Raw genomic sequence first — 26,419 nt, forward strand, 5'->3', positions numbered from 1 at the left:
AGTTCCAGGCTCATAGCTTCAGTTTGACCCAACCTTGGTTTTATGGGCATTTCAGGGAGTAAGCCAGCAGATGGAAGCTCTTTCACTCCTTTTTTTTTTTTAAGATTTACTTATTTTTATTGGAAAGGCAGATGGAATTTACAAAGAGGAGGAGAGACAGAAACACAGTACATCCACTGGTTCATTCTCCAAGTGTCTGCAATGGCTATAATGGTAGGAGCTGAGCCTGAGTACAGGGTTCCAAGGCTTTGGGTCATCCTCCACCACTTTTCCCAGGCCACAGGCAGGGAGCTGGATGGGAAGTGGAGCAGCAAGACATGAACCAGCACCCATATAGGATCCCAGAATTTGCAAGGTGAGGATTTAGCCATTGAACCAGCATGCCAGGCCCACTCTCTTTTACTCTTGCAACTTGTTCTCGCTCTCTCTCTCTCTCTCTAATTCTCTATCCAATTTGAGAAGAAACAGAAAAATGAAATTCATTGCAAACAGATCACGAGAGGCCAGAGAGAAGACAGAGGAGGAGGTAGTAATTACTTGAGCACAAATAGGTGTTTCCAGAGAAGATTTGTGACTTTGTCCTGGAAGAACCAAACCAATCCACATAGCAGAGGAAGCCTTACAGAAGCAGGCTGCTCACAGGAGCCTGGCAACAATGTGTCAACCATTATTTCAGCCTGAGGTATTCCTTGTGGTAGGGCTCTGCGGAAGCTGTGATCAATGGTCACCTGTCCTTTAACACTGGAACTGGAACTCTATCACTACAAATGCGCATGGAAATCCAAAGGTCTTGGGGGAAATGGAGAGAAGACCAGATATTTGACAAGGAGACAGGAGTCACAGACAGGACTGAAGTCTGAGGATGGCAGGATGCCAGATCTCTTGGAGGGAGCTTGGAGGTTGGATGATTTGGTAAGGGATAAACACAGCACCGTCCCTCAGAGAGTGTCACCAGTAACCCACCATACCTCTTTTTCTTGACAGGGGTGGCAGCAGGGGCCGAGGCTGTGGTGGTGGTGGTGGTAGCGGTGGTGTTTGCATTTAATAGACCGCCAGGCTGCCTGTTTAACGACAAACACAACAGAGCATCACATGCCTCTGTCTTACTCATCCTGCCCCTCTTTGAAAGGACATAGAGCCACTCTGTCCACCACAAAAAGTCTCATGGATAATACTTCTCTCCTATTTTATCTATTATGTAAATTGCCAGGCTGTCATATAACCAGATAAAACTGAAGGAAGTGAAAAAAGTCATTCTGTATGTTAATCTTCTAAAATTCAGGCCAATGAATCTGATATGCCATATATTCATAAATCTTTAATGCTATGACTACACTGTAACTAAAAATGATATTGCAATTTTTTGCATCTAATACATTAAGGGCATTTTGGAAAACTACCACTTTAAATCTCTCTTTGGCATTCACTACTATCTATAACCCTCAAATAATGGAAGCAGGCCTAGCTCAGACAGTGAGAGGTATGTTTTAGTGGAAGGGACTTTATGAATAAATACACATTGAAAATTAATTACATTTTAAAAAATTGAATTTAGATCACTTAGGGCCACTCGTACATGTCAATAGATTGTTAACAGACTCAGGGTTTCATGACCCACTTCTCACAGAAGGAGGAATTGTGGAGGGAGTTTGGGAAGGAAAGCGAAAGTAAACTGTAAGGACAGAAAAAGGTAGGTGCTGCAGAAGTAGGGAGACCAATTTGTGGGAAAGAAGTAAACAAGAAAAATAAAAAAATGACTTAAGCTTGGTGTCTGTTTATACAATGGACAGCAATATTTTTTCTACCAAAATCTAGAAAGTGAACATTTGGAGTTTTTCCCATCACGTTAGTCTCTGTCCTGTGGTACCAAGTGGCCTAACTTTTCCTCACCCAAACACAGACACTTCAATTAGAAAAGTACATACAACTTGGTTGCTCCTGGTGATTTAAAAGTCGCCATATTCCTGATAAGAGAAAGCAGGGACAAAGTTTCAGAGGCAATGAAGAGTTAATATTTATACATTCACTTGAAATTACTCACGAATTTAGAGCTATCATTAAAAGTTGGAAATTATTTCAGAGAAAGAAAAACAAAGCCTCGGTATTTTAGAAAATTGGATAAGATGATGTCATAATTTCCTTGTGTCTCTTGACCTTTGATTCCAAAGGAAAATTGTGTCTCCAGAAAATTCAGGAACTTCTAAACCTAACATTTATAATTTGTGGATCCTGTCATCTCTCTGTAGCCAAAAGAATGTAAAATGTGTATTTGCATGGGTTTCATCATCTTACCACCAGAGCACCTTGTACAAAAACATAAAAGTGGAGAGCTTGATGACCTGAAACAATGAATTTTCTTGATTTTTAAGTAAGAAAACAAGAATTTCCCATGGCCCTGAGCAGGAGCAAAGTTTTCTACCCCAGAACTTTTGTGTTAAAAATATAGAAGATAAGAGTTAACAGAAAGATTTTAGTCAAATTGAAGATTTGTATGCAAATATGCAAAATCAATAAAAGATTGCCCTCGAGCCTTCCCAAAAGTTAGTAGACATGGGTACCTATTGGTTAATCGGTTATCCAGGGTATTGGCCTTATAGATTTTGGCAGCATCGTTTCTGTCTGAGATCCTTTGTAAAAAAAACAAGACAACAGTCTGGATAAACATTTAGATTATTAACTCCTTTCAGAGCTTTTTGATGCTACAATCCCTTACATCCACTGTCTCTATTAAAGAGAGCAGCTTTTTATGTGTTACCCATCTGAACAAAGTATCACTTTTGACTAAATATAAATATGTACTCACACACATATTAACAAACATATGAGGCTTTTTAAATGTAGTTTGGAACTTTAAAAACAAGATTTTTTTTTGCTTGTCATTTCTGACACACTGAACATATAATTCATTAATCTGTTTACATTCATTGTTGTTGAGTGAAATTTCCAGTTATTGGCAGTGCTTCCCATGAGAGTAAATGGTATCCATGGCATTCTGAATCATGTTTAAGAAATGCTTTGGGAGCCAGCGCCATGACATGGGGCAAAAGCATCCCATATGGACACCAGTGGAAGTCTCAGCTGCTCCATTAATGATCTAGCTCCCTGCTAATGTACCTGGAAAGCAGCAGAAGATGATCCAAGTTCATGGGCTCTGTCACCCATGTGGGAGATCTAGGCAAGGCTCCTGGATCCTAGCTCAAGATGGACAATTTTGGGAATAAATCAGCATATGGAACATTCATTTTCTCTCCCTCTCCCTCTCTATACAGGAATCTCGAATCTTGGGTCTTCTTTGGAAACTCTACTTGGACTTTGTAGCAGTCCTGAGGAACTGCTACTTTGGCAAGTTGAAAACACCCAACCTGCTGAAAGTACATGGGAACTTAGTATTAAAGATTATCAAGTGAGCATGATGTTAAACTAAATGAAATTTTTAAATTCCACATTGTGAAACCATTTAGGCATTAGTGCATATAGTGAAAGGATAGTTATCTACTATTATTTTCCAGTCATTTCATAATTTTTATCCACTATTAAGGTAATCCCTATGAAGCAGGAGAAATTGTCCCATTTCAAAGATAAATGGAGGTTCATCAAGTTGAGTGAATTTTTATTGTCCAGATAGCCAGGAAGTGGCCTATCTTCAAAGTCATTCATATACGCTATTCTGGAAAAAATGATTGTCCTCAAGACTGCTGTGTTATCTTAACATTTCTCTTGCATTCTCTCTTTAGTTCTCGTTCTTCATCTCTCCTAATCTCTTTCACGCCACCATGAGGTCAAGCCAATCCACAGTAATGGAAAGAAACCTAAACACCATTCTAACACAGAGACCTGAAGGAGATTTATTTTACGTTTTCACAGAACTGAATTTCTTCAGATTTGAATTATGAAATAGGTTGTTTTTAATAGAAATTAGTCTTGAAGACGGGAGATAAGCAAAACATATAATCAAAACAAAGGAAAAGTGATACTTTCACAATAGAACACAAGGGGGCACCCTAACCTAGGTTTTCCGTACAAGTTTTACAGTGCCTGCAGGGTTTGTGTCACACTGGCTAATACAAGAATTATCTATACACATACATTTTTTTAAGACACCTCATATTTTCATTCATGTATGTATATTTTAAAGGTGAAATCTTCATGGATACACTTAGTACTTCTCTCACAAGTCAGAAAAACTAGTGCATTATTACTGAAATGCATGTATACACATACACAGACACAACAAGCTAAACCTGATCATCTTCTCTGCCAAAATGATCTCACATCTCACAATCTGGAAATAGTCTGCATTGTAAAAATAGGAACCCCGTTAACAAGACCTGTGTTCTCTTCTTCATATCAATTTTCACACTAACTGTCTTTGGAATGACCTAACCAGGTCACTTCTCCCAAATTAGCAACTTAAGGCCTGTGAAAATAAAATGCATGTTGATATAGGTGGTTTAGAATCTTGTAGTATATTAGAATCACTTTGCTGGCTAGGAGAAAATGAGTCCCATCTCAGGCTATTTATATCAGGTGGACGAGTGAACAAAGGCAGAACCACAGCTTCTGTGGAGTTTAGAAGCTCCTGTGCTGACGCCAGCTACCACTGAAGGCTGAAAATGATTCCACCAGTTCGTGTGTGAGTGAATGTTTTCAGCCCAAGCTTCATTTTGATAAGAACTTGGCAGACGCCACGTGGCTACGTTTCTTGCTGCCTAATTATCTCACTTTAAAATTCATTTCTGGAAACAAGGTTTCCTCCTTTGATGAACTGTGCGCTGGAACTGCCACCGGGAGGCCAGCACGCACGTGCACAAGTGCTTCGTCTCCTTTTCTGTGTACTGCTGTGGAGACGAGCTCTTACACATCAGGCAAGTCATTTTGACATGGCTGAAAATGAAGAAATGGGCCAGCTCTTTTAGACAGTGCTATTTTTCTACTAGGGAGACAGACCCATGGGCCAATGACAAATACAGAAGCACATACCTTTGCTACATTAGACAACACTGGTATGGCACGAATATCAAGTCAAGTAGAAGATACAAGTTTCACCACATCTACTAAAAATAAGAAGTGCCATTTTGGTCTACAATAGCAGTACACATTCATCATAATTTTCAGATGAATGAAGGATGTTAACTTTGTTCTAGGCAGCTCTATCAAACCTTAACTAAAAATGTGATTTCTGGTATTTATACTCCAACATGAATAGAATTTTCTCCTGACAGAACAGGAAACCAACAGATGGCTCAATTGCCAAGAGTTCCTTCATTTTCTAAAGTGCTAATATCTTTATGTAGAGTATATTAACACATTGCATTAAAATTTGCCACTTCTCCTCAAAGCAGTTGCACAGAAATTGCTATGTCTCCAACACAGAATGAAAGTCTCAAACGTGGAAACAAGAGCTATGCATATTGAGAAAATTAACCATATCTTCCATTTCCAGTTGAACTGACACATTCCATTCAGTGCCTCCCCCATCAATGTTCAAATTAGTATCTCAGGAATTTCCATATCAATCTACTATTTTAAAGATTTTAGGCAAACAGTGCTACCTATTCAAGATTTTTCAAGTTTTAAGGAAGACAGTTCAATTGTTACAGCCTTTTGTTCCTGGAAATAAAATGCCCATTGTTAAAACTTACATTGGCAAGCATGTACATACTTTATAGCTTTATAAGAAACGGGCTTCAATATGCTCTTACTCATGATTCAAAGCAACTTACCTGTCCAAAGTATCATCAGATCTGTACCGACTCAGAGTGGCTTTTGGCTCATCTCTTTCATTAATCTTCCTGTAGCAAAAATAAATTCCAGGAGATCAAATAAATTATAAAAAGTAATTTGTAAAACCTGTCATACATTTGGCAAAATCTTGATCTATTGGGCATGACTGTACACTCTTACCAGGGAATGACATATTTGGACTATCTGGTCCTCCCGGACCTGCGTTTGGCTAGAGTAAGCCACCGCTGACTCAATTCCATATACTAATAAAGGATACTTTGCTAGATCCAGTTATTTCTCACTGCAATGTAACATATTCAAATTTGGATAAAGCATGATACTATTTTTACCCAAATGGAACTCAATCCCTCACAGCTCTGCTGTGTGTTTGCAGCGTGTTAGCAGTGTCACCAAGCTGCACAATGGGCTAAATGTTAGACTTGTTATTCAACACTGAGCACTGCAAACAGTATTGAAAGAAAACAACTTACTTGAAGAAAGAGAGGGAAGAGGAGGAAAAGAAACAAACAGGAAAAGATGAAAATAAATGACAACACAGTGGGGACATGAAGGAAAGAATGGATAGGGAAAGAAAGAAAAAGAGTGCTGGGGGAAAATCAAGAGAGGAGGCAGAGAAAGGAGAGAAGACAGAATTGTGAAAGAGAACAGGGCCAGACAATAAAGGAAGAGAATAAAATGCCCAGTAATAGAAATGACCACAGAAAAGGCAACTAATCACAGGGTCAAAAAGGGCTGTGTAATGCCTCATCTAACCCTGTGAGGCAGGGAAAGTAAGCTTGCTGTGGGAAGAATGTCATAATTTATTGTGCTTTCATTTAAAACCATTATTTGAAACCAACACTAACGATACTTCAGGTGTAATTTTTTTAAAAAGATTTTATTGTTATTGGAAAGCCGGATATACAGAGAGGAGGAGAGACAGAGAGGAAGATCTTCCATCCGATGTTTCACTCCCCAAGTGAGCCGCAACGGGCCGGTACGCGCCAATCCGATGCCGGGACCAGGAACCTCTTCCAGGTCTCCCACACGGGTGCAGAGTCCCAAAGCTTTGGGCCGTCCTCGACTGCTTTCCCAGGCCACAAGCAGGGAGCTGGATGGGAAGTGGAGCTGCCAGGATTAGAACCGGTGCCCATATGGGATCCCGGGGCTTTCAAGGCGAGGACTTTAGCTGCTAGGCCATGCCACCGGGCCCATTCAGGTGTAATTTTAAACGTTGAGAAATAGGCACTTGGCACAGCAGTTAAGATGCTACTTCAGATTCCACATCCCATAACTGAATGCCTAATTCAATTTCATGCTTTGCTCCCAATTCCAACTTCCTGCTAATATGTACTCTGGAAGGCAGACTGCAATAGCTCAAGTAGCTGAAGCCCTGCCGCTCAGTTAGGCTTCCTGGCTCTCAGTTTTATGCCTGCTCAGTCCTGGCCACTGCTTTACTTGGCAAGTGAAACTACAGGTGGGTGTACTCTCCCTTCCCCACCCCTCCCTTCACCCCACCCTTCTCTCCAGCAAATCTGAATGCCAACAGGCAGAGGAGGGCCCCCACACTACTACAGTAGCACCCTCCGTGATAAATAGTACTTAAGGCTCAGCTCTTATTCCATGAAAACCAGAGCTCCTTAAGGCCATGGTTGTGTGCCTTACACACTTGTGCAAGCACATCTGTCATAGTGGTAGTACACAGTAGGTGCTTCAAGGAGGCTGCTAAGTGAACAACAAGGTTACACCACTGTAAATGGAAAACTGGCAAAGGCCATTATATAGGTAAAAAGGAGAAAAATAATTCCCCTGCTCCTTTAGGAAAACATATTCTGTGATACTAGTTACAGGTCAAGAAGAAAATGACTATGGCTTAAGGATGTTCATTCTCAAGAATAAAACTTGATGTGCTGCTTTGGTCAAAATGCTGGTCATCAAGTAGAAGGGCTCAGGAATCCAATATACTTCCATAATAAAATAAACATGGATGCTATCAAGCTCTTCTTATACTAAAACAAGTTTATGTACTCTTCTATAGTTTGAATATGTTACTCAAAAATTTATAGATGGGGCCAGTGTATTGGCTCAACTAACTAATCCTCTACCTACAAGCATGGTGATTGCATACAGGTGCCAGTTCATATCTTGGCTGCTCTGTTTCCCATCCAGCTTATGGTCCAGGAAAGCATAAGAGGATGGCCGAAAGCCTTGGGACCCTGCACCCAAATGGGAGACCTAGAAGGATCTCCTGAATCCTGGCTTTGAATCAGGTCAGCTTTAGCCATTGCAGCTATTTTGGGAGTGAACTAGCTGATGAAAGATCTATCTTGCTGAAAATCAGAGAATATGTGGTTGACCATAGAGTGTATGTGTCAGAATTGGGTCTCCATAGTTGCTAAGGCCTATGTGGTAGATGGTATGCCTAGATGCTCATGGGGGACATGACAACCAGTTCATTGAGGCCTGCAGAGAACATCTAGTACCATGGAAGGCAGACAAACTAGACAGCTTTCCTGGACAAGTATCTGGGAGAATTGAGGCTCTAAGTAGACTATGTCAGCCAATGGACCTTAGAAAGATTTCCTCAACGTTGGAGCAATGAAATCAACAGCATCTCAGAACTATCAAAACCAGCTGGGCAGTATCATCGGAGCACACTGCACATCGGGGACCCTGGGATGACAGCAGGTGGCCTTCCCCCATTCCTGGGTACTGATGTGCTTGGGTTGCTCTGAGAGGCTCTCTCCCCTTCTCTCTTGACTCTTCCCAGATACCAGAAGAAAAAAGGAGATTGGAGAAAGTTGTCTCATCTATTTTCCTCCATTCCTCGACCCTCCCCATCCTAATTGGTAGCCCACATGGGCATGCATCCCTCTCAACTATGCAAACATTATAAAAAATTAATTTATTATCTTAAAAAGATTTCTCTATCTCTCCTTCACTTTGTAAATCTGACTTTCCAATAAAAATAAATAAATCTTTAACAAAAAAATAATGTGTGAACAATTTCATCCTTTACTTCATATTAATGATATTTGGATTAAGGCCTTTGGGAGATAATCAGGGTTTGATGAGCTCATGAAAGTGTGGCTTCAAAAGAAATAGGGGGGCCTGGCACTACAGCATAATGGTTAAAGTCCTTGTCTTGCACATGCCAGGATCCCATATGGGCTCCAGTTTTAATCCCAGCAGCCCTGCTTCCCATTCAGCTCTCTGCCTGTGTCCTGGGAAAGCAGTTGAGGACGGCCAAAGCCTTGGGACATTGCACCCGTGTGGGAGACCCTAAAGAGCTCCTGGCTCCTGGCTCCTGGCTCCTGGCTCCTGGCTTCAGATTGGCTCAGCTCCTGCCATTGTGGTCACTTGGGGGGGTGAACCATCAGATGGAAGATCTTCCTCTGTCTCTCCTCCTCTCTGTATATCCGCCTTTCTAACAAAAATAAATCTTTTAAAAAAAGAAATAGGGGACCTGACCCAGCACATTCTTTCCTGTCCCCATGTGACAGCTTTTGGTCTTAGCACAAGGCCCCCATCAGATGCTAAGCAGGCACCGGCTTCATGTGTTTGGACTTCTGAGCTCCCTGAATCATAAGACAAACTCCCACTCCTTATGAATGACCTTTCCTAGGGTATTCTAGTCAGGCAACAGCAAATAAGCAAAGACATACACTAGAAATGTGAAGCTTGGTCTTCTGCTTTATCCTCCACTAGTTCCAGAAAAAAGGTAAGTAAAATGCAAGAGACAATTTCCGTTGTTAGCTAACCTCATATGATCAGCCACCCCCCAATGTGATGATAGGAGGGCCATCTGAAAATTAGCAGCAGGCAAGGGTAGCAATAAAGGCTAGCAATGGAAAATGACACAGCTACTTTATATAAAGAATTGCAAGTTTAACACCTGTACAAAAGGGAGAAATATGAAAAGGTTAAAAAAGAGTTAAGAAAACCTCAGTGTTCAAAGTTTCCAGAACAAATTCAACATGTCTTCCTTACTTTTATAAATTCCTATCATACAAGATAATCCCACTATTTTACTAAGTACCTCAATAGATTACACATTACATGGTTATGATAAACAAACAGCTTCTCCTTCTGGGTTTGGTTTCTTACACATATGTGTGCATAAATGTGTTTTTAAAATAAGGATATTATTTATCTGATCAGCCTGAGATTTTTTTTACATCATTGTGATAGCTAGTTTTACCTAAAATTTCCTACTAATTTGCAACTGTGGGAATCTGTGTTTACTCACAAGCCCAGAAATTTCCATACAGAAATATACTATGCCATAAAGGAAGTGAACTCTACAGTTGTTTCTTCAAGACTGTCATTCCAGGAGCATAAATTGGAGACACATCTTTTTTCTTGTGGAAATCCCAGATAGCATCACAGATTCCCTTTTGTGTGCCCAGACATTTGGGAAAGTCTGAAGATAGCCACAAACATTCAGTTGCTCTAAACAAGTCTTCTTGGAAGACTATCTTTCTGTTCAGGCTAGCAACGTAACACACCTTTTTGCTCTTATGAACAATGTAAGCACCCACCTGTCCAAGGCTTCGTGGGAGTTGTGTCGATTGAGTACCACCCTACCATAGTTCTCGTCTCTAAGGAAAAGAACAAAATTATATCACATAACAAAGTAACCACAATATTTGTTAAGTACTGAATTAGAGATGGGAGAGAACTCACAATGTTTGGCAAGACTGAACTAACTCATTTGACTTCAGGCATAAGAACACAGCTATAAATCTATTTGAACCAGTCACTACTTGCAAGAGCATGGCAAAAAGAAACAAGCTTGTCAGTACAGATGATCATTCATCCCATGAGATTTCCACATGATTCAACAATGAATGAGTGTTTTGTTTCATTTTGTTGTTGTTTTACTACAATGTGGGAGCACAAGGTATCTATTTTATATAAATTAGAAGAGCCGTTTTTATACAGGAAGGGAAAAATCAAAAGATTTTTACAAATATTGCTTAAGTTTAGTTAATTCCATTATGTCTGGGTATTAAAATGGACGTGGCTGTTTTCTTTGATAACTTACAGGAAAACAAATGTTAATGTTTGTGGCTAACATCATTCTCAAGTTTCTTTTTGAACTGTGAGAATATAGATTCGCTATTTGGTTCTTAAATAACCTTGTGAATTAAATAGGATGAACACTCTGTCAAATCCAATTCACAGATGAGAAAATGGATCAAGGATTTTGCAGCTTTCCCAGGATCACAAATTCTGCAAGTTACAGAAGTGGATCTCAGCACCAGATCTTTTTATTCCAACATCTGCCTTTCCTGATGACCAGCTTTGTAGTAAACATTCATAAATAAAATCCTCAATCCACGTCCTTCTTTCTTATTTAGTATACTAGACCCAAAGGAAAAGACAATTTTAAGAAATGTCAAAACAAGTAGTTGAGTTTTGGGACTTGAGACAAGAATAATTACCTGAATCTTTTTCATGTCAACCCAGCCAAACTTGAAAAACCACTTTTCCTGGTTTGGCTCTACTCATATTACTCAACACTTTGGAACCATTTTTAATAAAGCTATAAAATAATTGTGGTGAGCAACTTAAAAAGACAGCTGGACAGTGAAACTGAAACACCCTCAAAGACCCCACAAAGACTTTTCCATCTGCCTTGATATCCCTTTCCAAGTTGGTGAGAAGGTAGGAGACACCAGGTGTGTTCCTATATAAGAAAAATCAGAACATACAGTCCAGAATGGAGCCAGTGGGAACTGAAGAGGCCAATTTCCCCTTCAATGAATGCTTGCAGTACCAGTCATGTTGGCTTTCTGGGCCTTTCCGGAGAGGCTTGCTTGGCATGAAACCAAATTCTTACCAAGTTTGTTCTGTCTTAGATGTCTCTATGGCCACCCATTTATGTAAATATTTATAAACCAAAATGTATTATCTACATTAGACATCGCAGAAAAACAGAAACACACGCCAGACTCCACCAGATGCAGGAAGTGCTGTTTCACAGATGTGATTTCTGTCCCCCAGTGCTAACTCCGGAAGGTAGTCTCTATAAGTACCCTAATACTTCCTTAAAATAATAAAATTTAATGAAAAGGAAAGCCAAGGTATGTTTATATAACAGAAATATGTCCATCAAATAGCTATGTTGCAACAGTTTATACGAAGATTAGAATTAGTGTCCCATAATGTAGAGTATCTCAGCTTCAGACCTATTGACAAATTAGGTTTGTTCATTCTTTACTGTAAGGCTGTGAGTACATCGTAGGACTCTACTCACAAATACCATAAAGAGCCCCAATTTTGACAAACACAAATGTCCCTAACATCGTCAGAGGTCCGTTGTAGTAAAATTGCTCATGGTTAAGAAACACTGATGAAATTAAATGCAATGGGTCTTATGAAAATTCCAACTGCAACGCTTAGTAGCTGTATGCCACAGGACAAGTTTCCTAACTTCTCTGAGCTTTAGCTTCCTCTTCTGTAAATTTATGGTATAATATCCACCTTGTATATTTGTTGTCATATTAGGTGATTCTTTATATTAAAAGGATCCAGCATCAAACCTGACACATTAGGAAATAAGAAACTGTATACATATGCACATATCATTTATACTCTCTACCTAACTTATTATGTGTAAAAATTTAGGGTAGGGAAAATACCTATTAGAAATATCAGTATATTGGCAATGAGAATACAGGCCTGTGATCATAATTTTCAGAGCTTTAAAAATACACCTAGCAGAAACAAGACTTAAAGCAAACCAAGCTGCCAGAGGTGTTTTCTCCTCTAAAGTAAGGTCACATTCCCCACCCTTCTAATAACCACAAAATGATGGCTCTAGCAAGGGTTAAAATGAGTTAGCGAGTTATAAATTTTGCATGTGCATATAGACACTTTAGATAAACCACTATTAAATTTCAAATCACATTATTATATGTTTTTCTCAAGTGACATGATTGACACATAGCTGGAATCTCCCTGTAATAGATGTAACTACTATTTTTTTAATTTACTGGTAACTAGGAAAATCATGTATTCTCAGTTTATCAAGCAAGCACACAGATCTACTCTAGGTGATAGCCATGCTCTTCCTAGTAATGATTCATGTTCTCTAATGTATTCAGATATTAAAATAGATTCTTAACCAAGTTAAGCCATCTATATCTCACCAAAAGTTGGCTGTGAAACAATCACCATTCAGATGGCTTTCCCAGCAGAGTGCCTCTCTGCTTACCCAGCCACCCAGCCTTCTCACGCCCCCTTACTTCTCTTCTTCAGGACGTTTCTTTATCCAGCTGCTATCTTGTAAGAAAGTCCTTCTTTTGTTCACTTCATGAAAGCCCTGTTGCCTCAGTGCAGTCCCTTGAGTTGTGCTTTTCATCGCTACCAACAGAAAGATGGGAAATTAGGAGAAGCTGCAGTGATAAGTTGAATGTGGGTTGTCAAACTGAAAATCTAGAGTCACATCTGATTGGCCAGCATTAGTTCTAGGCTAACAAGTCAGTACTGTCTCATAGCAGGGCACACCAGCAAGAAAGAACAAATCCCATACCTCATCAAAGATAGCATATAAAATTGCTTAGGTGCCAACTGAAACTGCCCGTGCAGCTCACAGAGCCCTATACTGCTCCTGAGAAAGTGGAACTGCCAGTCTGGGATAAACCAAGCAAGGGTTTTGTGGGGATGATAAGTGTAGTCCATATGAAATACATCTTGGCAGCACACATGACTGTTTTTATAGTACATAGTAAAAAACAGCCAACAAGTCCTGGAATATTTGATTACAAGTAACTACATTCTTTGATCTCATGGGAACAATAAGTATAGAAGGTCACACTTTAGAAATTGAAAAAAAAACATTTTGTTTTGCAATTACATGAGTAAAAACTCTAATATACTTGTTTTTCTTTTTTAAGCTCTAGAAATGTACCTTGGTAAGACTTTTGTTTCTGAGCATTCAGTATTATTAAAGAATTAGAATAGGAGTCACCACTGTGTCTCAGCAGGTTAAGGTACCATCTGCTGTGCTGGCATCCAACATGGGCACTCGTTCAACTCCTGGCTGTTACAGTTCCAGTCTAGCTCCCTTCTAATGTGCCTGGGAAATCAGTGGAAGATGGCCCAAGTGTTTTGGTCCTGGCATCCACTTGGGAGACCTGCATGGAGTTCCTGGCTGCACTCCATCCTAGCCCCAGACATCATGGCTACTTGGGGGACTAAAGCAGCAGATGGAAGAGCTCTCTCTCTCTCTCTCTCTCTCTCTCTCTCTCTCTCTCCCTCTCTCTCTCTCTCTCTCTCTCTCTCTCACACACACACACACACACACACACTTTCTCTCTTTCTCTTTCTGCCTCCCCCTCCCTCCCTCCTTCTCTCTTTCCTTCTTTCTTTCCTTCTTTCTTCTTTCTTCCCTCTTCCCTCTTTCTTCTCTCTTTCCTTCTCTCTTTCCTTCTCTCTCTCTCTCTTTCTTTCTATTTAGAGCCCAGTGGACTTTAATTTTTTATTTTACACTTATTATGCCATGAATTCATAGTGAGTGAGTTCCAACAGCTCAGGTTCCCTTCCATTGGTTCTAACAAAATGGGCTTCTCTGGGTGGAGCAGGATGGCACATTAGTTGAACCCAGATACCTTTCTCTTGGGCTTTTTTCTTTTTCTGATCATTTTCTTTCACTTGTTTTAGGAAGCTATATTGGCTGTTTAACATGCTCAATATACACATTTATTCTCTTGGCAAGACTCTTTTCCTTAACTTGTTTGTTAACAATAATGCCAACAGCATGCTGGGTAACACTGCAGACACAGTCTTGCCATGGTAACATTATGGGGCATTCCTTTTTGAACGGTAACCATTCCATTGACGTGTAAAATGTCACCCTTCTCATAAATGTACATGTATGCAGCCAAAGAAAAACTCTGTTTCCTAAAAGGCCTAGAGAACATGTAATGGGAGCCTTTCTTTCTTTGTTTTTGTCATCTTGGAGACTTTCTGGAAGATGACAGCTCTGCATAAAACTTCCCCCTCCCTTTCTGCCTTTCTAATAAATAAATCTTAAAAAAAAAATTAGGATAGTGAATTGGCTTTCCTAAACTTTTAAGTTTTCTGAGTAAAAGAAGCATTGTCTACATTACCATTTCCTGTGGGAGATGATTTGCTTAAAGGAAAACTGGACATGCTGCCTTCCAGGAAGGATCTAAAAGAACAATAGGGCTGGAAGAGAACAGAACAATGAGTCTAAGAATCTGTCAGAAATGGTATATGGCTAAAAGACATTTTTCAATGACATTCAGAAAGTCACAGGATCTGGTATAACAAATACATGACATGAAGTAACCCCTAAGAACCTGAGAGCTCATCTCTTCAACATGCTCACTCTGAGAATGGATAAAGTGGGACCTGGGGGCATTTAGTGTAGCCAGTGTTGTATAATAAGCCATTTGTTGAATCAAGCAATAAGTCAACTCATTGACTCAATCAGTGTCTATGCACTATGCCTTCTATTAAAACAGAAGCAGGCACAAACAGATGGGTTAGACAGGCATCTGATCACAGCAAGGAAAGAGAGATACGTGTGCTAAAACACACAGCACAGTTTGAAGAGCACCAGAAGAGCTCATTGCCTCTTTCTCTGGAGAAATCAGAACAAATCTAGAAGATTCAGGTGTAGTTAGAAGACACTGGTGATTTCAGGCACTGCCATGTGGGAGAGCCTGAGTTCCTTAGCCGTGGAGGACAGTCCGAGTTCTCTGCTGGGAAATAAGTTGTCCCATGGTTTCTCCATTGAAATAAGTTCTCCATGGTTAATCCTAGATTAACACAGTACCCAAAACTGAAGCATGGCTGTGTGGACAATTTTGTCTTTGTACTGCCACACTCCATTCCACCCACCAAATAAATTACAAAGTATGTTTGATGACTACGTAAGCATCAATACAATCCAATGTGGATACATTTTTATATGCTCATTATTATTATTTACATTCATATATTTTTCTTTCATTGTTAACATTCGGCAATTTTGGTGAGTTTTAAAGACGTGACAGTCTTGGGCACTAGGTCTGGTTAGTTCTGGACCTCTCCGGAACTTTCAGCAGAGAACTCCTGAGGGAAATGAGATGGTTCTCACCCTGGGTGTGGTACTTGTCCTTTCCAGTGTCCACCCAACCAGACAGGAGATGGAACACTGCAGAGGCACTTGATGCCCGAGTCAGATACCAGTTCTAGGTCCAGCTTTATCACATTCAAGTTTGATAAGTAAACTACTTAACCTTCCCATAAAATGGGGCTAATGAAACCGCACATCTGCTTCATAAGATTGTTGTGGTTTCAAATGAATTATGTAGACAGAGATCATTTTGTAGGATTTGCAAGTGCTATCAGACTGAAGATAATCCTCAGACAATGTTCGTCTGCAACATAACTTGTAGGTTCTCAAAATTTCCATTTCTCACTGTCCTGTGCCAAAGTTTCCCTTGAAACAACTTGCCTCAGGACCTGACATGGGAAACATTACTTTGGGTCTTTTTTTACCCCCAGGAGTCTCCATTTAGAAAGTTAGAAGGTATGCAGACTATCGTAGAACCCATGTGGGTCTCCACCTGATCATGGCTGGGCAGGTACAAGCTGGTAAGTTTCTTGAGAAGTTTCTCTTTGCTGATGGAGCTCCCTAGTTCCATAGCTTCCCCATCCAATACAACCCACAGCCAACTCACCCAGGATAAAAAATTTCAATCCCTTATCTCAAGGAAGAACCAAGTGAGTAAGGCAATAAGGCAATTCTGGGATAGAATCCCATTGAAACTCAGGAGAACACTTTGTTCAGCTTCTTCTTCTGCCTCCCCTCCTTTGGTCCCTTCTCCCAAGAGCACATTCTTCCCAAGTCACAGGTTACTATTTCTAGGGAATCCAACCTAAGACAAGATCCAGCAGCCAATGTACAATAGTGACAATTATCCAAACAGAGACCTGCAAATGTTCACAACACTTAGAGCCAAAAGCCTGAAGTTACAGGGACCTGTATTTAAATGATGCCATGTACGAACTGACACCTTTATGAACTCAGGACCCTCACCTCAAAAATGAGGTAAAATAGAGCTATTATGAAAATCAAATGGGATAGCATATACAACATATCAAATGATTATCAAACACAGAGTAAGTTCTCAATAACTTTTAATTAATTTGTGCCTCTGCACTATCATCTTGGACAACAGAGGGAAAAGATCTAAAAGACGTATGGATCAGTGCACAGAAGAAATGGAATATATCTGAATCTAGACAGCTACACATTCAGGTCAAGAAAGGAGTCCTCCATTGCATATATTTGAAGTTACAAAAAGGTAAGAAGGAAAGATAAAGAAAAATTTAAGTATAAACTTAAATCTCAACTAATCCTAAATTTTGCCTCTGTCTGGCCCAGCTTCTGGGGCCCTTGGCTAACCCATTCAGCTCAACAGATCACTGATTAATAGAAATCCTCACAGGAATGCCTTTTCTCTGGGTTCCCTGATTTCCACTCAAAAACATGAACCCAAATGGGCACAGCATCACATATTGTTCAAACAGTGGAAACAACCCCAATAACAACCAATGGATGTGTGGATCCATAGTGTTGTATAGCCACACAATGGGGTGTGAAAAAAAAGCATAGTGCAGGGCCTGGCGTTGTGGCCTAGCGGCTAAAGTCCTCACCTTGAACGCCCCGGGATCCCATATGGGTGCCGGTTCTAATCCCATTGAAACTTCCCATCCAGCTCCCTGCTTGTGGCCTGGGAAAGCAGTCCAGGACGGCCCAAAGCTTTGGGACCTTGCACCCCTGTGGGAGACGCGGAAGAGGTTCCTGGTTCCCGGCTTCAGATCAGCGCAGCACTGGCCGTTGCGGCTCACTTGGGGAGTGAATCATCAGACGGAAGATCTTCCTCTGTCTGTCTCTCCTCCTCTCTGTATATCTGACTTTGTAATAAAAATAAATAAATCTTTATTTAAAAAAAAGCATAGTGTTGATTCCTGCTATTACATGGATAAAACCTGAAACATTAGGCAAAATGAAGAAAGCCACATACCGAAGATGAACGACTGTATAAATTTATTTGAAATGCCCAGAAAAGTCAATCCCAAAGAAAGAAATCGTATTAATGTTCACTCAGTATTTGAGGAGGGAGAATGCACAGTGATTGTTAATGGAAATAAAATATCTTTGGATTTAAAGAAAATATTCTGACATCATGCAGTGGTGATTGTTACTAATAAGAGAATATGATTTTTTACTAGAATGAAATAGACATGAGACAGCTGAATGGTACCTTACAGCCATTTTAGGGGATATAGCAGCCGGTCCTGTATATAAACTAAAATTGAAATGTCAATGAACTAATCATAGGTTGTGGTTAGGACTTGTTTTTTTTTTTTTTTTTTTTTAACATACTGGTTACTCAAAACCATGTCAATTCCATAATATTGCAAATTGCTGTTGATGTTATGTTGGGACTCTTGATTGACTGGGATGGTATTCTGCCAGCTCTAACTTCGGACCAGAAATGGTCTCCCCAAGAAACTGTTCAACCCATCTGGACAATAAGTAGCTATACTCTATGCTTGGTATATGTTTGCAAGGAAAGAATCTTGATTGAATTTGAGCTGTGATACTGCATCAAGGTGGAGGAATCCACCAGGGGCGAGGGGAGGGGAGGGGTGGGGGGATTCCCAGAGCCTATGAAACTGTCACATAATGCAAAATAATTAATAATAAAAAAAAGAAAATATGATTTTCAACCACGTCTTAAAGGTTTGTAATTATTTGGTCATGTATTTTCTGTTATTTCAAAGGAGCATGTTCTTGTAAAAACATAATATATGTGAACACCATTATTTAATATTTACTATACACATATAGTAAATATGTATTTTATCTATAAAAAATAGATAAAATAAAAAGTTATCCCTTTAGCTATAAAACTTTCAATTTTTTTAAAAGCATACTTAACACTAAGATTCAGATATCCACTTATACATATCATGTTCTATCCATAATGTTTGTGCTAACTTTTCTAAACACTTTTCATGTGAAAAGTTCCCTTATCTGTTATATAGGGTCAAAGATGTATATTAGATCCCAGTATATTACTTCCCCCGTCTCAAGGTCAACACCTCTCTTCTCCCCATTAGATCTTCTCCTGACTTTTCATTTCTGCTCCCAGCACTTCCCATCTCCTTCAAGTACTCAAAATCCATCTGACCCTTTTTCCTCAGGAAGGATACTTCTATTAATCAGTCTGAAGTAAAACGTGCCTGAGCAGGCAACACATGAACATCAGGTTATTGATAGCATAGAGGAAGAAATGACGAGCCTGAAGCTAGAAACACTGAGCATTGTTTTGGGGTGCAAGCGAGATCACACCAGACATGTCTAAGGTTTTATTAAGGAGTCTTTATTAAACAAGCTTGGTGATAACAGAGCATACTAGAAATAGTGGCTCACAAGTCCATATGGCAATCCAACCAATCATAATCCAACCAAACATAATCCAAAGGGGAACAAATGGTCATTACCCTTAAGTTCATCCGTTAAGCTAAAGACCTATGTCTCAGCTTCCCCAACAATATAAATTATCCTAAGAGACATGCAACAAATAACCTGGACACACTTACAAAGCTGCAGACATTCACCTTTCCCTGGCTTCTCTGCCCACATTCCATCACTGCTAGGCCTCACCTCTCCTGGAACTCCTGATAGTACACAGACCAGAAACAACATTACTATATTCATTGTCCCATATAAGCAGTATACAGGCACCATGCTCAGGGGATTACCTGTCCTGGATCAGCCAAGAGTCGAGGTGCCAGAGTAACGGAAACACCTGACCAGAAAGAGAGAGTAAGCCCCGCTTCTCAGGCCTTTTAAAGGGGCTTGTGGGGGGTGTGGTTACACAACAATGCAATACCGTCCCCTCTCAGTTGATAGGTGAGTCACAGGTGGGCAGGAGCGAATACCTAAGTGTTGTGAGTTAAGGAGTTAATTGGCGCTCAGTGGGATGGGCAGGAACAGGAACTGGGCTTGTAGCTAAAAAGACTAACTGGACTCATGTGCATCCAACATCCCAGCCGAACTACGATGTGAGGGGAAGAGTACACAAGGCGAGGTGAAGGAGCAATCACTGGCTGCACTCCGTGACTTTGCTGGTTGTGCAAAGCAGGGCTTCACAGTAACATTAAAAGCTTGTCATAGAAACTAAATAAGACAATACTTTATATTTTACTCTAAAATCATATAAAGTATTACTGTTATCTAAATTTTATATTAAATTTCAGGAATAAAAATTATACATATTTAGGAGCTACAGTGGGATATTTCAAAACATGTAATGATCAAATCAAGGTAAGCAACTTTTCCCCATTTATTGACACTATTTTTGATTGGAGGTTTAAAGCACCATTATTCTATTTGTCCATGAACTACACACTAGGTTATAGTGGACTCAACAGTATTGGTAACACTAGAAAACATATTTCTCCAATGACCTCTAATTAGGGACCCATCACCTAGATTTCCTAAAAGTGCAGCCTGGTCTAGGAGAAAGGTGGAATCGACCAATAGGTAAGATATCAAGAAAAATCGAAAACCATAAAAGAAGCAATAAGGTGAAAACTGGTGTACCAGAGGGGGTGGGGAAAGAGTTCACCTGACACTGTTTCTAGAGAGTGTCCCAAAAATCAGATGGGCATTGGGGCACAGGTGGCTGGTATGTATGCGTGCCAGAGGTAGAGAGGCATAAGCATAGGATATCTGCTCATCCTTAGCAGAGAGAAAGAGGTTAAGGGCCAGGAAACTGTTCATATGACTTAACCTCCTTTGTTCTTAGTTAAGTGGCTTTGTGGAGAACACTTTCACTACCAAAGACATGAAAGAGTCAGACCCTCAAGTAAGACGTTGTATCTTACTGCAGCCAGTCCCTATTTAAGGCAGAGAAAATACCTGATTTTCTCAATGCAGCTCCCTGCAGAAAGTGCTGGAAATCTGAGAATCTGCTGAGATCTTCCCCCTGCCATCAGGGTTCCAACACAGGCAATGGAGAGGGTGTGGATGGAGAACAGCTCCACTCAGTCATTGCATAGTTGGCTTGGAAACTCCTCTACACTCAGAATCAAAGCATTTTTATTACTGGAATGCAAATCACTAAATCCACTATATTTTTAATCAACCAGGAAATCATTGAGAATATAATCAGTGTCATATGTGGGACATCATGAATATTTTTAATTTTAAAAAAGCATTTTCATGCCCAAAAGTGTTAATTATAATCCCTTCAGATGTTAGGGTAATCTTTATTTCCACCTTTAGTATGCCTCCAGGACATCATCCCTCCTTCTTTTAAATTAAAATTTTCCCTTTTTAAAATTTAATATTTGTCTTGAGCTTTTGGAAGGCATCAAAAGCAGCCTGTTCAAATGGGAGTAGCAAGGTCCAATAATGAGTGATTTGGAAGTTTCCAAAAATGGACATGTGGCACACTGTGCTTACTTATTTGATATCGTTCTCCTTTTCTTCGTTACTAGTAGCTGAAACTGCATTTCTGAGCCATCCTTGAAGCTAAAGCAAGGCACATTTGCAGCTCTATTTTTAAAATTATTTATTTGAAAGTCAGTGACAGAAACAGAGAGAGAGAGAGAGAGAGAGAGAGAGAGAGAGAAAGAATCTCCCATCTGCTGATTAATTTCCCAGATGCCAGCAATGGCAGGAGCCAGAAGCTTCATTTGAATCTTTTAAAAATGGAAGCAGGGGCCCAAGAACTTGAGCCATCTTCTGCTTTTCCCAGGCCATCATCAGGAAGCCAGATTAGAAGTAGAACAGCTGGAACATGAACCACCCATATGGGAAACCAGCATGACAAGCAGTGGCTCTATGTGCTACACCCACATTGATGATCCCTAGTTCTGACTATTAAGTATAAGTCACTGGGGAAAAGTTGGCTATTATGCTTCATCTCTGCTCAAATCAAGACACTATACATAAGGTCAGAAAGGATCTAATGGACCATAGACAACCACAAGGACTAAATTCATCCACTCAAACTGATAGAGCATGAAGTTAGAAAGAGCCGAACTCTCTGAAGTTGTCATGGAATTGCCACATTAGCTCGAGATGACCCACTTCTGGACTTCCCTTCCCAAAAGAACAGTAAGTCTCTTATTTGCTTCAGAGATTGCTTATCATGGCAGTTTTTGCTACTGAAGCCCAATGCTCCTCCACAGTTAGTAAGCCACCATGGGGCAAATAAAATGCTTAAAAGCCAATGGGAATCTACACAAGGCATTTGTGATTATCTTATCAGTGAAATATAGGATCTTAGAGTATGTCCATGTGTTCAGTGTTCCCAGTGAGAAGGATTGGTCACTGCTTACAAACACAATGTGCCACAAACAGTGCCACATATTTATCCAATTTTCCTTATTTAATACCTCCTTGTCAGTTACTATACCTCTAATGATGAGAGTTTCAAACTCATAGAGGTTAAATAAACCTGCCCAAAGCACAGAGTGAGTGGTGGGATCAGGAATTGTAATTAGGTCTTATATGACTGCAGTACAACATGTAATTCAAAGGGCCATATGATATGACCAATACCAGGCATTCAAAGAAGTGTCCTGCAGTTCCAAAACAGGGACAATATTGGAAGACCAGCAGAGAGTAGTTGCAGGAATGAACGGCTGCCTCAACATCCTCTGGTGGCTCATTCTCGAGCCTCCACTTTTCTGCGACCATACAGAAGCTAGAAGTGGCTAGAGTGTTGACCAATCCCCCTACCCTGGTTCTATTTCCCTCCTAGTTAGCTTTATAATTATTTGTATCTATTCCCAACTTCGTGGGGTTTACTGCCATATGTTAATGAGAAAGGGGTGTGTAATGTATGTTACTTTACACAAAAATAATCTTTTCAAACTTACACGTTACAAAGTAACGGTGACATCTCTGAGATGTCCCAAGATGGTCTAAGTCTGCTGTTTAGATGTTTTCTTGTTTTTCTCCTGGCATCACTCTTAGGCCTCCTGTACAACTTCCCTCCGTGCCACTTCTGTTTCCCCTTAGGATTTGAGGGGCATGACACTCTAACTCCTGTCATACCTATTTCCTGGCCCCCAAGCCATGTACAAAAGCTCCAATCTGAGCTTCCAATTCCTGTTTAATCAATTTCTATTACCAATGTTATCTTTGCCATGAAACTCTTTTCATTCTGCCCAGAATAAGAAGCAGTATTTTTTGTGTACAAATATTTTTTACACTGTCATTAAAAATGGATCAACAACTTGCATCTCTGAGAATATCAAGCTATCTAAAAAAAAGTGGTCACTTGTGGAATAAATTAGAGATTAAAATTCTCAAACTGGAAATACTAAGAAATAAATGTAGCTAGCTATCTTTACAGAAATAACTTATTTCATGGACTAAGGTTATCTTGAGTTTCACACACTCAACACCTAAATCATGACATTTTATAACCTTAGGTCAGGTACTTGGACCTGTTTCTAAGTGTCATTCTTTAGGTACACTCCAGTTTATTTTTCACTTCTCACAAAACAAGAAGGAACTCTAATCTTGGGTCATCAGAAGATTTTTGCCCATATCTGTGGCAGCTACAGTGTATTAAATATGGAGTGTTATGGGAAAAAATATATGTGCATGCTGTGTCTATTGTGCTGATTGCCACAACAACCTTTACTTAAAGCACTGAGTCCATGTAAAATCATGACATCAAAGCCTAGAAGTCAAAAAAGCTAGCAGCCCATCTTTCATTTCCTCTTTGTTGCCAAACCATGAATAAGAACTCCTTTTCTTCTACTGAATATAACCTTTGCCCAAAGATATGTCTCTAGTTTTAAATGCAATTACTCTCACCTTTCGAATCACAAAAACAGTCAACTTTCTTAGTATTAATTGGAAGCTTCTTAAACCATCAGCATACTCTATTCATAAATATCTTTCAGCTCTCCTCATTTCCCTATGGCCTCTCTCAATGTTGCATATTTTAGTAACAGCATGTTTGTGGGAACAGGTATATCCATTAACTAAAACCCTGTTCTCCTGTTCCAGGTATAAGAATTTCCTGGACCACATCCAGGCTCAGACAAATACTTCATCATTTGGCTCCTCTCAGCAGAAAGATTTTAGATTTCACTGTTCTTTCCCACCAGAAGTCAAAATGTCTCTTAGCTTATCTAGTTCAATCATACAACCTTTCTCATTCCCTGATAACTTTGCCTTAAGAAAGACAGTCAAAGCAAAAATGAAAAAGTAGGAGGAGGAGAATTGCTGGAAAAGGGGCACATACAGAAAGAAAAATAGAAAAAGTAAGGTAGAAGGAAAACAAATGGAGTAAACAAAATAGAGAATAAAGGAAGAAAAGAGAAAAATAAGAAAAATGGATTCTGACTGCTAATATTTGGGGTCACACAATAATTACAGCTACATTGCTGTTTTACATGAATTATCTGATATAAACCTTATACAATGCTTAGGTTGTTGCTGTTCTTACTGCTGCTGCTGCTGCTCCTGTTGTATGCCCATCCTGTACCTAAATGCAATTTTATGGCGAATGATTTCACTGAAGTCAAAGTTTTATAAAGAAGCCCAGGGTAGGCATTAGAAATGGGAGCAGTGGGTGAAATTGAATTTTGCTAGTCAGGAGTCTCAGAATAAGCAGCTTGCCTGAGTTCACACAGGTAGTAAACATCACAGTCAGGGTTCCAACTCACCTCAGCCTAATGCCAAAGTACCTGCCTAAGAAGCACAGAAGACAAAAAGGAGCCAACGGGGGAAAAGATGCTAGAAGAAATGATGAGAAGAATAACATTCCCTTTACAACAGAAACCCTTGGAGGAGCTCAACCTAGAGTGAGATTTGAACTGATCAGCTTACCAATGTGCCCTAACAATAGCATGCAGTAATGTGGACCATTTTTCAAAATATTCACCAATTCATCGAGCTTCTAACCTCCTCAAGGAAATTGCTATCTCTATGGAAAGACCAAATGCCAAGAGGTGCCTAGGGCAAATCTCTACAATGATGGAAAAGATATAGAAGAAAAAAGGCTGAACTTTAACAAGGAAAGAAATGCAGCAAAAATGTCAAGAAAATGGCACAAGGGGAAAATCTGGAAAGTTCTACATGAAAGTCCTGAGGGTCTCAAGACCCAATAGCAGCGTCAAATCCACCACGTCCATCTGAAAAAAGACAAATTTGATAAAACCATTTCCAGCAGAAGAATATGATGGACCTGATAATTACAAACTAATAAACAAAAGCATCATCTTCTGGAAGATAAGTAAAACATACCATCAAACAACTAATTATCAACTGAAGAAATACAAAATATTATGTAAGGAGAAAGCGGGACTTCATGGAGTGTAAATGGTAACAACTTCACTTAAGTTAATTTTTAAATGGCTCTTAAACAACTGTTGTGAGTATAAACACACAGTGTAAAAAGAAATCCCTAAATTACAGGCTGGTAAAGGCTCATTTAGCCTGCTGTGATGGTTAGAAATTGGCCATTTCTTTAGTCATGCAGCTTTGCAGTGAATGCTTAGCATTTGCTTACTGATGATGGCGAAACAAAATCCATGAGGAACACAAATGAAATATTTTCACTACTAGGATGTCTCTGTTACCAATTTTCTGACTTCCACAAATCCTCACTGTAAAATTTTCTTACTGTTGATTCTTCTTTTCACTATGCAATCCTTACACCGAGAATGAAAATACCAAGTTTGAACACAAACAGTGTCCCATTACCAATTTTATTTTGCTAGTCTAGCAGTTATTAGTGAAAATGCTATACAACAAAATTTTCTCTTACCTGTGCCCCACATCAGGGAAATTTCCAATTCCAATGATTCAGATTTAATTCTGTCTAGCCCCCTGTATTTTTTATACATACAAATGCCTTTTAACTTCTACACACAACATTCCAAAGAACAAAGAAACCTGTGGAGATATCAGGAGTAGGGATTCAAGGATAGTTTATTTCCAAAATCTTTTAATCAAAACTTCCCCTGAAGAGATGTACAGTATTCAGCCTATCATTTTTGCCCATTTTCTAGAATGTCCTCCTGGGATGTGTGTATACTCAGTTGAAAAGCACAGTCTACAGCTCACTATATTCCTCCAGAAGGTTCCATTTAAAGGAAACTTACTGATATTTAAGAGCCGGGGAAAAATTTACAGGCATAGAATAAATTATTTAAACTCAGAGTTCTCAAGTAAATGATTACAATTAGTATTCAGGACTATTTGTTTCTTTGTGGAGATGTAAGATGACAAAAAAATGAAAAAGATGACAAATCTCCCTAGAAAGTTTGCCAACAACATCCTATGTACATTTAATCAACTTAGACGTTATTTGCAAACATCTATCTGAAGAGCCTCACCCAGATCCTAAAATCATGAAGTTTTTTTCATTAATAAGTCAGTTCCTTATTCAGATTTCCTCAGCTTTTGTCTTTTATATATTTTTTTTTTTACATATCACCTATGCTTGTCGTTTTGCCATAGGGTAACCCCAGTTGTGGCTGTTTCCTTCTGCCCTCCCCTTCCTTCCTTCCTTCTTCCCTTCCTTCCTTCCTTCCCAGAAAAATTAAAATTGCTTGATGATTGTTAGCAGGGTAAACTGGAAACATTAAAAGCAGACAATAACCCATATATTAAGATATAAAA

The 26,419-nt window shown here is 39.5% G+C and overlaps 1 protein-coding gene across 1 annotated transcript in view; it reads right to left on the reverse strand.

The window, feature by feature from the left end:
• SCEL (sciellin) overlaps window positions 1-26,419 on the reverse strand; it is a 274,453-nt gene that overhangs the window by 65,625 nt on the left and 182,409 nt on the right. Inside the window, exons 3-8 of the mRNA XM_058670950.1 lie at window positions 14,844-14,922; window positions 12,978-13,095; window positions 10,266-10,325; window positions 5,724-5,792; window positions 1,926-1,964; window positions 969-1,061 (exon numbers count right to left, since the gene is read on the reverse strand). Of these exons, the coding sequence (XP_058526933.1) occupies window positions 969-1,061; window positions 1,926-1,964; window positions 5,724-5,792; window positions 10,266-10,325; window positions 12,978-13,095; window positions 14,844-14,922 (458 nt within the window). The remainder of the gene's footprint in view (window positions 1-968; window positions 1,062-1,925; window positions 1,965-5,723; window positions 5,793-10,265; window positions 10,326-12,977; window positions 13,096-14,843; window positions 14,923-26,419) is intronic.

Source organism: Ochotona princeps, chromosome 12, assembly GCF_030435755.1.
Source record: "Ochotona princeps isolate mOchPri1 chromosome 12, mOchPri1.hap1, whole genome shotgun sequence".
In the NCBI taxonomy this organism is placed as follows: domain Eukaryota; kingdom Metazoa; phylum Chordata; class Mammalia; order Lagomorpha; family Ochotonidae; genus Ochotona; species Ochotona princeps.